The sequence below is a fragment of the Danio aesculapii genome, chromosome 4, assembly GCF_903798145.1.
Source record: "Danio aesculapii chromosome 4, fDanAes4.1, whole genome shotgun sequence".
In the NCBI taxonomy this organism is placed as follows: Eukaryota; Metazoa; Chordata; class Actinopteri; order Cypriniformes; family Danionidae; genus Danio; species Danio aesculapii.
Window position 1 is genome coordinate 941178 of NC_079438.1, and position 15755 is coordinate 956932.

Here is a 15755-nt window from a genome sequence, read left to right on the forward strand (position 1 = left end):
CATGCAAGGTCAAAAAACACTTTGATGGTCTTATAATCTGCATTTATTTTTACCTAATTATCCCAGCGACTCTCATATGAATCGTTCAGCGATTCATTTGTTCCCAACCCCCTCCTCAGCGCGAAGCTAATCTGCGCTGATTGGACCAATGACAGCCTGCTGCGATTGGTCGACAGTGACAGGCTTCAGCGCGAGACAGAGTGAAATGCCCAGCTGCTAATCAACAATATAAAAGTAGTCACAGTGCATACACGCTTCATAGTGTAAGGCTTTTTTCACACACACACACACACACACACACACACACACACACACACACACACACACACACACACACACACAACCCTCCTCAGAAGAACTGGGGAGATCGACGCGAGTCTCCTAGCCCCTAGCCGTCACACACTCTACCTGCTCTTTTTCTCAAAAACACACACACAAACACAAACACACACACATCACGCTCCTCCTCAGAACTAGGGAGAGCGACACGCGTCTCCTGTCTCCTAGCCCCTAGCCGTCACACACTCGACCTGCTCTTTTTCTCTCACACACACACAAACAAACAAACACAAACACACACACATCACGCTCCTCCTCAGAACTAGGGAAATCGACACGAGTCTCCCGTCTCCTAGCTTACGATGGCCATAGCAACAACAAACGGCAGTGGAACGCGAGCTCACAAAAGCCTTTAACGTTAAATCCGTAAACAAAGCGGCACGCGTCGCGTTTTCAACGTGGCTTACATGCGATAAGAGAATATAAAGAGTAACCGCGTGTACTGTACCAGGCTAACAAGTAACAAAACACAATAAATACATAATTTGCAAGCTAGAGTAAACGAGGCAACAATTTTAATCGCACTTACTTACACTAGTGAATAAACCTCAACCACTGACTCTTCACAGTTTCATCTTTGGGTAGAGACTGTCAATATTATCCATCTGAGCACAGCGTGACTCGACCGGCGGCGTCTGTGTGTGTGTGTCTAGTGTTTTTTCTGTGTTAGTGGGCGGGGCCGCAGGTTTCAAATCTCCCTGGTTTGCGCGCGTAACTACTGGCGAGGCTTTTGTTTCGTGGCCGCGTCATCGCGAAACACCTAATGACTCGTTATCAAGACGACTCGTTTGAAGCACTATGAGTCGACTCTTTTATAGATGAATCAATAGTTTTAAACACTGTACACTTACAGATTTAAGCCTTAGCTGGATATTTCACTTCACTTAGAGCTGTGTTACACACTACATGGAAGAGCATTTTCAAAAACCCATAATATGGGCTCTTTAACACTTTTATAATGTTAATGACACAATAATAATGGCCTCATGTTTATGACAGGTTTATGACAGGATATGTGGTCTTGATAATGTCAAGTTCTCATAACAAAGACATCTCGAACAATGTCTTCTTTGCGTTTAAAATGACATTACTGAGTAAATGACACTTAATGACTGTTTATGTCATGATTATAAAGCTTTCATGAGTCTTACGAACACACCCTATAAGTAAAGTGTTAGCATTGATGTTTAGCTTATAGTGTTCTGTATTTTCAGGAGTATGAGTTTGTGGTTCTGCCCAACGCCTACATGATCCACATGCCCCATGCGCCCAGTTTCGACATCACCAAGTTTCGCTCCAACAAACAGTACCGCGCTTGCCTGAAGACGCTGAAGGAGGAGTTTCAGCAGAACATGTCTAGGCGCTACGGCTTCGCTGCGCTCAAATACATGACAGTGGACAACAACAGCTAGCCGAGCGCACGGACCTGCGAACCAATGAAGCGTCTGCGTTTGAGCTGCTCCGGGAGCGCTGTGAGACAGCCCGAACTGAGACTGCAGGGTCAACGGGAGGCACGGCTCGTGATCATCCATTCATTCAGGGATCTGAGGAGACGTTTATAGCAGCGCCGCAGGGAACGTAAACTGCTGATTAGAAGTCACTGATGAACTTTTGTGAGAAGGTGAGCGTTCTGAATAAAGGATGATGGTGGAAACAACACTGATGCCATTTGGATTAAAGCCTTGAATCTGTTAGAGCCGTGGTGAAAAATCACAAGAGAAATCACTTCTGAGTTAATTAGAAGATTTTCAAAGTGCATCACTATTCTCTTGAACTGATTCTGAGCTTCATTTTGAAGAGCAGATAGCGGTCTAGGCTAGTTTTAAACAGCAGATGGCGCTCTAGGCTAGTTTTTAACAACAGATGGTGCTGTAAAGCTTAATATTATGGAGAGATATAGCCATCCTTACAGCGCTCTACGCTAGTTTTTAAACAGCTGATGGCGCTCTAGGCTAGTGTTGAACAACAGATGGCGCTCTAGGCTAGTTTTGAACAGCAGATGGCGCTCTAGGCTAGTTTTTTAACAGCAGATGGCGCTCTGGGCTAGTTTTGAACAGCAGATGGTGCTCTAGGCTAGTTTTAAACAGCAGATGGCGCTCTGGGCTAGTTTTGAACAGCAGATGGCGCTCTAGGCTAGTTTTCAAACAGCAGATGGCGCTCTAGGCTAGTTTTGAACAGCAGATGGCGCTCTAGGCTAGTTTTGAACAGTAGATGGCGCTCTAGGCTAGTTTTTTAACAGCAGACGGCGCTCTGGGCTAGTTTTGAACAGCAGATGGCGCTCTAGGCTAGTTTTCAAACAGCAGGTGGCGCTCTAGGCTAGTTTTGAACAGCAGATGGCGCTCTAGGCTAGTTTTGAACAGTAGATGGCGCTCTAGGCTAGTTTTTTAACAGCAAATGGCGCTCTGGGCTAGTTTTGAACAGCAGATGACGCTCCGGGCTAGTTTTGAACAGCAGATGGCGCTCTGGGCTAGTTTTAAACAGCAGATGGTGCTCTAGGCTGGTTTTGAACAGCAGATGGCGCTCTAGGCTAGTTTTTAACAACGGATGGCACTCTAGGCTAGTTTTTAAACAGCAGATGGTGGTCTAGGCTAGTTTTTTAACAGCAGATGGCGCTCTAGGCTAGTTTTGAACAGCAGATGGCGCTCAACGCTAATTTTAAACAGCAGATGGCGCTCTAGGCTAGTTTTTAACAACGGATGGCACTCTAGGCTAGTTTTTAAACAGCAGATGGTGGTCTAGGCTAGTTTTTAAGAACAGATGGCGCTGTAAAGCTTAATATTATGGAGACATAGCCATCCTTACAGCGCTCTACGCTAGTTTTTAAACAGCAGATGGCACTCTAGGCTAGTGTTGAACAGCAGGTGGCGCTCTAGGCTAGTGTTGAACAGCAGGTGGCGCTCTAGGCTAGTTTTGAACAGCAGATGGCGCTGTAGACTAGTTTTGAACAGCAGATGGCGCTCTAGGCTAGTTTTGAACAGCAGATGGCGCTCTAGGCTAGTTTTGAACAGCAGATGGGGCTCTACGCTAATTTTAAACAGCAGATGGCGCTCTAGGCTAGTTTTTAACAACAGATGGCGCTGTAAAGCTTAATATTATGGAGACATATAGCCATCCTTACAGCGCTCTACGCTAGTTTTTAAACAGCAGATGGCACTCTAGGCTAGTGTTGAACAGCAGGTGGCGCTCTAGGCTAGTTTTGAACAGCAGATGGCGCTCTGGGCTAGTTTTTAAACCGCAGATGGTGTTGTAGACTGGTTTTAAACAGCAGATGGCGCTCTAGGCTAGTTTTTTAACAGCAGATGGCGCTCTAGGCAAGTTTTTAAACAGCAGATAATGTTGTAGACTGGTTTTAAACAGCAGATGGCGCTCTAGGCTAGTTTTTAAACCGCAGATGGTGTTGTAGACTGGTTTTAAACAGCAGATGGCGCTCTAGGCTAGTTTTTAACAACGGATGGCACTCTAGCCTAGTTTTTAAACAGCAGATGGCGCTCTAGGCTAGTTTTTAAACAGCAGATGGCGCTCTAGGCTAGTTTTTAAACAGCAGATGGCGCTCTAGGCTAGTTTTTAAGTAGCAGATAGCGGTCTAGGCTAGTTTTTAAACAGCAGATGGCGCTCTAGGCTAGTTTTTAAACAGCAGATGGTGGTCTAGGCTTATTTTGAAACTTTGCTCAAGAGTAGTTTTTAACAGCAGGTGTCGCATTGAAATGCCCATGAGGAAGAGCTCTTGTGCTTTCAGCGAGTTATGTAAACAGAGTCTGGCTGTTTTCTAAACATACAGCGCCATCTACTGTTAAAAACTACGCTCAGAATCGATTCAAGAGAGAACAGCGCTGCATATGAAGATCTCAGAACCAATGCAGAATCGGTTACTCCCATGATTTTTCACCTCAGCTCTAGAATCTGTCTACCGCCTGTCAGCCTCTCGCTCTGCCCGTCTCTCTGTTTCTGTCTGTTTTTAACCTCCCCTTTTAATGTCTGCGAACAATCTTACCATGTTTCTAACAACATATCGACATCTTTCTGGCCGTTTGCCTATGTCTTTGTGTAACAGTGTTTGTCTGTTTGACAATCTAACTCTATCTCTATACAGTGTCTTTAACACTCGTCTGTCTGTATCTATTTTTACCAAGCTGTCTAACAGTATTTTTCTATTGTTTCTCTCTCTTCGTGTTTGACTGAAGAACCAAAAGTTCCCTTTGGTGAGCGGTTTCGATCTGCTGAAACAAATTTAAAAAGAACTACGTGTTTTGGCTGGGTTTTGGTCAAAATGACCTCATTTTAGTTACGTTTTCGATTTGGTTTGAAGTATACAGAGGCTTTAAGGGAGCGTTCACATATTGCGAAAACATCTCAACTTTTCAGACTTTTCCGCAAGCACCTTGCGAGTCATGTGACTAGAACTAACCAGCTTCATACTTTGATAATAAATAAATGTTCAGAAATAACCGTTGACTAATTACTGCAGTGCTTTCTCATTTTCTCCATAAATAAAACTTGTATCAGAGCCACAGCAAGGGTTTGTCGGTTGGTTATCCACTAAGAAAACGGTTACCTAACAATGACAGATGCCACACGATTGCATGTTGAAATTGGCGAAAGAATACGCAATATTGTGTTTAGATGCGATATGTGAACGGCACCTTAAGGCTCTTTTCCACTGCATGGTTCAGTTCGGTTCGTTACGGTTCACTTTTTGGTGTTCTGTATCTAAAACTGTGAGGTTCCAAGTGACTTATACACGCTGATTTGTGACACGAGACACCAACCCCGCTATATTTAAAAAACTAGCATTATAGTGCTAATTTAATCATTATAATTAGCATTAGCAATAACTAGCTCATGTCATAGTGAATGACTTTAAAAACAAAAACATACATGCAAGTCATAATTACTACCAACATGTCTTATAAAACGAAACGTTCGCTCTGTGCAACAAACTGAACGTTATTTACAACGTTATTTACAAATTTATGCCGTTCAACGTCGTTTGTCAATCCCGAAGTCCCTTCTCCCGAACTGCGCATTTCGTATGTTTCTATTTTAACTTCAGATCTCACAGGATATTCCGCCATCATTTCAGTTCTAAGGGAGCATGTTTCATTCAAACTAAATTTTTGCGTGTGACGTCAATTTACACTATATTGTATTTACGAAGGTATATTATGTCACGCTGCAGGCAATGCTGTTGTGTAAACCCTTGAATGAATGTTACGTGAAATACAGCGAGGACCAGGATTGAGAAATGCAGATGCGGAAATGCTTCTCTCCTGTAAATACAATAAGCCGAATCGTAGAAATTGAGATCGTGATCTTTAACGATTTATCACTGTGGTCAGTGGAAGGGGTCCAGACATTTATAGGTTGTAGCGGAGCTGAATGGGATGACCCAGAATGAAAGTCATGTTAGTAGATGCACCGCAACTATATCGATAATCCCACCCACTTTAAGCACTACTAAACTGCGATAGGAAATGCCAAACTGAGCCGTACCGTGCATTGGAAAGCAGCTTCAACATTCTGCCTATATCTCTGTTCTAGCCCGTTCTCACGAGGAAACGTAACAATGAAAGTGGCTAATTCGTATAAATTCATACGACGTTACACGTACGAAAACGTACATTTTTTTAAAAAAGAGGCGTGTCCTTAAACCCCACCCCTAAAGCCAGCCATCACTGGGGCATGAGTGAATCGTACTAAAATGTATGCATGAGAGTATACAAATGAATACGAATTAGCCACGAACTTAAAAAGTTACGAATTATCGTGAGATTTCGTTAATCTGTTCATTTCTTTCTAACAATCTGTATAAATCTGTATCTGTCTGTCTTTCTCTCTCTCTGTCCGGATTCAAGGTTTTAGTCTCAATGTTGCAGATGTTGTCGTGAAGTAGTTGGAAATATGTTCATCTTCGGTGCAGATGTGAACAGTGTTATAAACAGGGATCTTCATTTATCGGACTGGCAATAATACGTAACGAGAGGCCAAAGTGAACACTTCGACACACCGAAGGTGGTTATTTAAAGGGACAGTTCACGCAAAAATGGAAATATTTACTCGCACTCCAGTGATTTATGAGCTTCTTTTTCCAAAACAAGATATTCCGAAAGCAAAAAAATATATACTATGGAAGTCAATGTCCAACATTCTTCAGAGTATCTCCATGTGTGTTTAACAGAAGAAAGAAACTCAAACAGGTCTTAAACATGTGGAGAACGAGGAAATATTGACAGAATATTCATTTTTGCGTGAACTGCCCCTTTAAGAGTTACTGACTGTCGTTCTCCACCAGAGGGCAGCATCACACTAACAAACTTATGCATTTGATTACCGGCTTAATTAACAGACTCATCGTCAAGACTGTGTGATGGTTACTGTCTACATAGACTTATCAGCAAAGCAACATGTCCGACTCAGGCTGATGATACTTTTGCCTTTCTCGCAACTGACAGGAGACGTCTATGTATTAGTTTGCTCGTTGGCCTGTCTTAGGCTGACATTTATTCCGTTTATGATTGTGAATTATTTTGTGAACTTGCGAAACGTTTGTACACAATAATTAGACGCTTTATCCTGCTGCGGTGTCAGCGAGGGGCTTTTTAATAGGGTGTCCTGTGTGTGCGTCACGTCAAGCCTGCGGGATCATCTTCGTCAGCTGAACTCACGAAACGGGAGCTTTGTCGTCTTCTTTTAATAGGCCAGATCGTGCTAGTGTCCTATAGAGCACCTTTTCGGCAAAGCGAAGCTATTATATTTCGAAGAAGTGTTTGTTTACATTTACGCTTGGAGTGTGTTTTGAGTCAAATGTGAACTGGGGTTCGTTCTTTGTGCGTCGTTTAAACACTATGTCAGATCCCGAATGTTTTAATCTTGATAACCGGCTAATCTCCGGCTAATTTGGTTTCTTCAAACATGATTATTACGTGCGCTCATGTTTGTTGAGATCTTTCAATCCTCGAAATCAGAATCAGCAATGCTGTGATTGGCTGGCAGCAAGACAACAGCGTAATGACATCATCTCATTAATATTTAATTAGTAGCCAAAACGACAAAATTCGTAATAAATAAAACGTTTTGTTTAATGATATATAATAACTTTACAACATTTGTTGTAGGCTATTCGTTCAGGCTTTACACTTTCAGGAGTCAATAGTATTTAGTTTTAAATTTAAAGTGGATTTTTGGCGTTATTATTCACGTTTGGCTATTTAATTTAGTTTTGCGTCAAAAAAAGCATTTTCGTATTTGAGACGCGTCTTCAAATTACCCCATATTAGCTTAACTGTATAAGGATTTCTTCAGACAAAAAATCTGTCAGTAGCCGCGTTTCCACTATCGCGCCTAAAGCGAGCGAGCCAGGGCGAGCCAAGGCCAGTCGCGTTTCCACTATCACTTCCGGGGCGTAATCTGGCCAAAGCGGGGCTTTCTTGGGGCCAGCGTCCGGCCTTTTTCAGCCCGCCGAATACCTTGGGCCAAGGAGGGCCAACTGGGGCTTCGGGGCGGGGCTACGTACAAAGGCGGAGTTTTCCTGTCAGGTAAAGAGGAGACAAGATGCTTTCTTCCCTTACATTTGTTTTGCTATCGTCGTTCTCGTCACTCGGCTGCTCTTTTGCGCCTTGCAGCCAAAATCTGTGTTCGAAGTAAATGCCGCCGAACTCGAATGCCCTTATCCAGGGATCGCTGTCTGGCCTTACACCAACAGACCACAAACAGTAAAAAAGCAATCGCTTCGGTGTTCTCCATCTTCCAGCTCTCGTAGTGATGCCAGGTTGTGTTTGTGGTTATAATTTGAGTTTTTTGTTCCCGCTGAAGTGGGCGGGTTGTGTGACGGGTTGTGTGACGTTTGATTCGGGGGACGTTCTGGGGGCGGTGTTTGCGTGACGCGCTGTGAGCAACTAGCCCGACAGTGGAAACGCGACATGATTTCGGCCTCATTTCTCAACCTCTCGGACTATTGGCCCGGCCTGGCCCGATTAAAGCCCTGGCTCGCACTGGCCCAATAGTGGAATTGCGGCTAGTGAGAATATCGGCCGTATTTATTATCATACGCTCTCAGAAATCGTACTAAAGCTGCGTCGGATCCTTTTCAACATTTGCGATTGTATTTAAAATCTTATATCTATAGTGATGCCTTAAAAGTACAGTGGGTACGCAAAGTATTCAGACCCCCTTAAATTTTTCACTCTGTTATATTGCAGCCATTTGCTAAAATCATTTGTTTATTTTTTCCTCGTTAATGTACACACAGCAGCCCATATTTACTGAAAAACACAGAATTGTTGACGTTTTTGCAGATTTATTAAAAAAGAAAAGTATTCAGACTCTTTGCCGTGACTCCTATATTTAACTCAGGTGCTGTCCTGGGCCGAAGGTTTGCCTTCCAACAGGACAATGACCCTAAGCACACAGCTAAAATAATGGAGTGGCTTCACAACAATTCCATGACTGTTCTGGAATGGCCCAGCCAGAGCCCTGACTTAAACCCAATTGAGCATCTATGGAGAGACCTAAAAATGGCTGTTCACCAACGTTTATCATCCAACCTGACAGAACTGGAGAGGATCCGCAAGGAGGAATGGCCCCAAATCCAGGAGTGAAAAACCTGTTGCGTCTTTCCCAGAAAGTCTCACGGCTGTATTAGATCAAAACAGTGCTTCTGCTAAATACTAAGCAAAGGGTGTGATTATGACCATGTGATATTCCAGCTTTTCTTTTTGAATAAATCTGCTAAAATGTCAACAATTCTGTGATTACATCACTTTCAATTATTTAAAAAAAATCAGATTAATTTTTTATTTAAATAATTTTACAATATTTTTATTTTCGCCGATTAAATGCGGAAAATATCAGTAGTGGGTACAGACGATCAATATCGCCCGAAATGATTCAGTCGAATCCTGTTTATATGAAATAAGCTGCTGCTAACGAGCAGGTTTGAGCTGGCAGACCTGTTGCCATATGAGTTTTGAAGATGGAAACAGTCATGTCAAATCTTCAATCATCATATCCAGCTAACGAAGTAATCCACGCACAAAGAACGACCCCCTGATGAAAATAATCTGTGAAAGGAACCCAATGAATGTGTGCTACTCATAATCAAGAGTGGATTATAGACAACCTGGGCTAGTTGTCACATACATTTGGTTGTGTACTAGTAAATAGATTCTCGTAGTGAGTTTTTTGTATTTATTTAATTTTATTTACCCACAAACCTGGAGAAAGATGTTCGCTGGTACTGTCCGTCATAAAATTGGAGTTCAGTTGTTACAGGACCCAGTTTTCAAACTACCTTGCATGAAACGCAAATTACATTGTATTTACAATTTAGTTTATTTTGTTTGCTCACATTGTTATTTTTTTGGGTGAAGAATCAATCCATGCAAGTCAATCCACTGAAAAAAACGTTTGTTTTGGTAATCTTCAATCAAAATTTGAACATTTGCTTCTGCATTTGGAGGGGCGGTGCTACGACAAGTGCTTCGACAAGTTTGACGACAATATTCTTAGCCACGCCCCTCTTACTGCTTGCTATGAGGGAATGATGCGCACAAAGAAAGCCCCGCCCCCTACTCAATATATTTCATCTAATCTCAGAAATACGTCAACATAGTTTCCACAACTTTCGGTTCATACAGACCTTAATGCCTTTCCAAAATAATTAAATTGTAAAGCATCATACGTCAGCTGAATGTGTATTATAAAAATTCTACATTATTTATTTATCTTTTTTGCCTTTATTAGGATGGAACTTTATATAGACCGTCAAGCGATCAAGGGGGGAGGGCGAGATTGGATTTGCGAGAAGGTCTGCGAGCTGGGACTTGAACTCGGGACGCCCTTGTGCAACAGCATTATATGCCTACAAGGCTATCAATGCTGATTAAGGCCCAGTCCACAAAAACACGGGTATTTTCACACGGGTACGTTTTTTTTCTGTGGTTTGGTCTATCGGCCACATGAAAATCCAGTATTCATTCATTTTCCCCTGACTTAGTTCCTTATTTATCAGGGGACGCCACAGTGGAATGAACCGCTAACTATTCCATCATCTGTTTTACACAGCGGATGCCCTTCCAGCTGCAACCCAGTACTGGGAAACACCCATACACACGCACATTCACACACACACTCGTAGACTACGGCCAATTTAGTTCATCGGTTCCCCTATAGCGCATGCGTTTGGAGTGTGAGGGAACCGGAGCAGCCGGAGGAAACCCACACCAACTCGGGGAGAACATGCAAACTCCACATGGAAATGCCAGCTGACCCAGCCGAGGCTCGAACCTGTGACAATCTTGCCGTGAGGTGACCGTGCTAACCACTGAGCCACCGTGCCACCCGAAAGCACAGCATCAGGTGACTGAAACTGCAACTTTCAGAAACTCCAGTGACAGCGTAGTCATGTGGCTACTAAAGCCGGAGGTTTTGCCTTCATGACATCGGCACGTGTGCTGAATTCTCCTTTCTGATTGGCTGACGTCAATAGCTTTATTCTAATGCGGCGTTCACACTGCAGAACAGCAATCACTAGCTCTAGTTTACTCACAGGATGTTTTTCACCTCATGAATTTTCTGCTCCAGTTGAACGGTCGAACTTCAGCACAACTCGAGTCGGACTTGAGCAGTAGATTGGACTGTGTGGCGGTAATTCAGCTCCGTTTTGACTTTACTTTCTTTATTGTCCACAAGTGGAAATGTATCTTTGGCATCACCACACAACCACATCACAGAAACACAGGCAACCCAAATACATTCAATGTCATCACATTAAAAACTCAATGAAACCCTATTCATAGTTAAATCCCAGTGTTTTCTGATAGAAGTCAGCACAAATGACATTCGATACGCATTTGAGGTTGAGGTTTCCTGTTTACACGTTAGCATTGTCTTTGTGTGTAACACAGTCGCGCAAATACTTTTTCTGCATTCGATGTGAAGCCAGCGCTTTTACATTTTCATGTGTATATGTAGTTTTAAACAAAGGCAGGTGTAATTATATTCGTATATGTGAGGACACGGCCTAAAAATACTGCATTTGATTTCAATTAGGAGGAAATAATTGTGACAACTAGCCCCAGGCTCCTGTATTCTCTGTATGTAGGAAGTAAAACCAGCATACGAGATGATTAGCGCGTAATGATATGCGTGACCTTTCTGACGTCGAATCATTCGAAGGATATTTGGTTCCAACCATCCAGTTTGTTTTGCATTCAGCTGGAAGCCGTCCGCTCGGCAGTACTGTACTGAATAAAGTGCTGAAATGTTCTCATGTCTGTGTTTTTCTGCGAATACACGCTTCACTCAGATATTTTGAGCTTTCATTTTGTATATATTAAGTTGAGCTGATGTTCATCAGGTGACTGACGTATGTTTGTTTAATATGAATGTAAACAGCGAATCGTCCAGAATAACAGTAGTAAACTGTAAAAAAAAATGTGTTTCATATGTTCACTATCTTCACATGTCTCCTAAAGGAACACTCCAAATAGGTCATTTTACAACCAAATATCCCAAAATTTATAAAATATTAGTTAAACAGGTGAATTTGACCATTTTTTAATCCAATCAGCCGATCTCTGGGTCTATCTGGAGCACTTTTAGCTTAGCTTAGCATAAATAATTGTATTGGATTAGACCGTTAGCATCTCATTTAAAAAAAGAGAAGAGTTTGGATGATTTTACTATGTAAAGCTTGACTCTTCTGTAGTTAAATCATGTACTAAGACGGAAAAGGAAAAGGAAAAGTTGCTATTTTTTGATATTTTTAATGATATTATGCAGCGCTGTTACTTGCAACCCAGGCTCATTTTGAGAACGTAGTCCCGGGGACGTTTCTGGAGACCGTGAAATACGTAGCCGGGGGTACGTACAGCTGCATTTCATTTTTTTTAAGCGAACGCTGTGGGGCGGTGTGATGCCGTTCCCTTCGGTGCTTGCCAGCCAGCCGCTCGCCTCTGTATGGAGGGCTTTCCCGCTGCAACCAGTTTGTCCGGTTAGCTCTTCGTGTACTCTGGCGGACTCGAGGCGCAGAGAGGGGCTGACCACGACGACGACCGGGTTCGAGTCTGGGGAAGAGCGGTTCCAAAAATCAGGTAAGAAAACAAAAATAAAATCCAAAAAATGAAGCGAACAAGTTCGTCACAGGGTGAGAATGTGGTCAAAATCCGAAAACGTGGTAAAAATCAGACGAGGGCTTTTCTTTTTCTGGACGGCTTTTGTGAATCGTAGTTGGTTGGGTTTAGGGACGGAGGAGGGTGGGTCAGCCGATTGGCCGGTCGCACGGTCAATCATTCTGTCATCCAGGCAGACAGGCGGAAGGTCGTTCGACAGCGGCCTCTAGCGGGTTTACGCGAGAACGGCGCGGGAAAAAGCGTGCACAGCGGCCTCTCGCGGACTCGCGAAAACAAAAACTGCAAAAATACGTACCTCCCGGGACGTATTTCGCGGTCTCCAGAAACGTCCCCGGGACTACATTCTCAGAATGAGCCTGGGTTGGTTACTTGGTTATCTAGCTAAGGTGTTTTTTTTCAGATGCTATCATTCCTCCTACTGCATCTATGGTACAGCAACAATGTTCCTTGATTATTACTCCAGAATGACAGTATAGTTCCTATAGCCATGTCAGCCTAAAAGAAATACTTTTCTATCAGCCGTGGTACATTAGGTGAGAATAGAAAAGTCCAGCTTAAACCTTTTTTTTTTTATTTTTAGGTGAGATGCTAATGGTCTAATCTGATTCAATGATTTATGCTAAGCTAAAACTGACCAGACCCAGAGATCGGCTGAATGGATTCAAAAACGCTTAACTCTGGGAGAGCTGTCGGCGCCAATAGCCTAATGGTTAGCGCGTCGACACATGGCACCGATGTGCTCATGGCGACCCGAGTTTGATTCCTGGCTTGAGGTACTTTGCCGGCCCTTCCCCTGTCTCTGCTCCCCATCCTTTCCTGTCTGTAAATCTCCACTGTCCTATCAAAAATAAAGGTGAAACCCCTAAAAAAAATTATTATAAAATTAAAAAAAACTCTAGGAGAGCTGTAAAATGACCATATTTCCAAAAAAAAGTGGAGTGTTCGTTTAAAGCAGGGGTCACCGAACTTGTTCCTGGAGGGCCGGTGTCCTGCAGATTTTAGCTCCAACCCTAATCAAACACACCTGAACAAGCCAATTAAGGTCTTGCTAGGTATACTTGAAACACCCAGGCAGGTGCGTTGAGGCAAGTTGGAGCTAAACCCTGCAGGGACACCGGCCCTCCAGGACTGAGATTGGTGACCCCTGGTTTAAAGCAATAATGCTTGACTGTCATTTTGAAATGGTAATATTTTATATATAGGAGATGCGCTCTTTTTCTCTTCAAACGCACCAGACACTTTCTCATAAACGCGTTTCTGGGAAATTATGGAATTGCTGATGAAGCACTGGGGGAAAAAGCACCACAAAATGCACCTTCTGATTTGTTTTCTATTTTTTCTTTGTCTTTTAATTATAATAATTCTAATATGAGCACTGTTTTATCTATTCTCTATTCTATTTACTTCATCTAACAATCTATTTTTTTATATTTTCTATTTATTATTTCTCTTAAAAAAATTAAGTGAAACAAAAAATGTAAACATGAATACTGAACACTGAGAAAAACAAACTCGACCAATGAGATGAAATGATTCTCGTGTTAATTTAAGAATGAGCCGTTCATGAGAACAAAATTGTAACTTCCTGATAAACTGACGCCAAATATCTAAAAGAGTTTTTTTTTTATATAATAAAGTACTTCTCAGAAGACGAAACGCAATGAACGCACAGTGGCTTTTGGAGGCGTGAGAGTCTCTTTGGGAGTGCAGGCACTTAAGACCGTTCTGGAGGTAAAAATAACAGACATTCCAAAGTCTCCCATGAGTTTCAAATGCATCTCGGATGCCCGTAAACGATTGAGAATCTCCTGGAAATTGCGCGTCTCCCGCCCAGTCCTCAAATACTTTGCGCACTCCATTCAACGGCGTCCCCACCTGCTCTTGAGATATGTCCACGCTCCCCCCCTAACATCTCCCACAAATCATTCTGTCTCCCCTGGAAATGACTTTTCCCAACATGGGATGTCTGAGATAATACAATATTAATATTAATAATACTGAACCACTCTGATGACAGACTTTAGCTGAGGGATTTTAGAAACTCCAAAACAACCTTTCAGATTAACCCAACCCAGGCTCATTCCGAAAACATAGTCCCGAGGACGTTTCTGGAGAAACATTTTTGCATTTTTTTGTTTTCGCGAATCCGCGAGAGGCCGCTGTGTGCGCCTTTTTGGCTTCTCGGACGTCTCCCGTGAGTGGCGTTCGCACCTGCGCTGTTCTCGCGTGAACCCACCAGAGGGCGCTGTCGAGCGAACGTCTGTCCGACTGGCTGAATGATTGACTTGGCGACCGGCCAATCGACCCACCCTCCTCCTTCCCCGAACCCAACCAGTTTTACAGATTGACCCGCCCGCCCTAAACCCAACCAACGATTTACAAAAGCCGTCCGGAAAAAGAAAAGCCCTCGTCTGATTTTATTTTTTTAATTTATTTATTTATTTATTTTATTTTATTTTTTTACCACGTTTTCGGATTTTACCACACTCTCACCCTGTTATGAACCTCTTCGCTTTATTTCTTGGATTCTGTTTTAGTCTTACCTGTTTTCTGGAACCGCTCTTCCCCGGACTCGAACCAGTCGTCGTGGTCAGCTCCTCTCTGCGTCTCAAGTCCGCCGACGCACAGGACGAGCTAACTGGACAAACTGGTTGCAGCGGGAAAGCCCTCCACACGAAGGTAAGCGGTCAGCCGGTGATCGCTAAAAGGAACGGCGTCATACCGCCCCGCAGCATTCGCTTAAAAAACGAAATGCAGCCATACGTACCTCCGGCTACATAATTCGCGGTCTCCAGAAACGTCCTCGGGACTACGTTTTCAGAATAAGCCTGGGTTGGATTAATCATTAAGCATTTACTAATGAAATATTCCAAAACGCAAATATAAATTGGTGAATAAAAACACTGGAAGGTCTTCCACAGTATTTCTTTTTTCCAACTATAAAGGTCGAAAGTACAGCTCCTGAATCTACATCATGGTAAGTTGTGGTCGGCCATGTTTGTGGGCAAACACAGGAGCACACAATGTAAACAAACAGCATTCACAACAGTATTAAAAGAGACCGTTTTAAAGTAATATCTTTTGAAAAACATCTCACAAACACTCTGAATAAAATGAACTAACGTGTAGATAACTTTATAAACGCTCTCTGTGTGTCTGAGAAGCCGAGCTGATCCGAAACTGGCAGGGCATCAACGAGCCGCTGCAAGAAAACCTTTGCAGATATGATTTTCTTCTTCTTGAGGTAAAGTTGGTTTTATATTCGCACATTTGTTAATTTAATGGTCC

The 15755-nt window shown here is 42.8% G+C and overlaps 1 protein-coding gene across 1 annotated transcript in view; it reads left to right on the forward strand.

Annotated features, from left to right (window-relative positions):
• large1 (LARGE xylosyl- and glucuronyltransferase 1) overlaps nucleotides 1–2146 on the forward strand; it is a 43991-nt gene extending 41845 nt beyond the window's left edge. The window contains exon 15 of the mRNA XM_056455259.1: nucleotides 1554–2146. Within this exon, the coding sequence (XP_056311234.1) occupies nucleotides 1554–1751 (198 nt within the window). The 3' untranslated portion in view covers nucleotides 1752–2146. The remainder of the gene's footprint in view (nucleotides 1–1553) is intronic.
• The last annotated feature ends 13609 nt before the right edge of the window (nucleotides 2147–15755 follow it).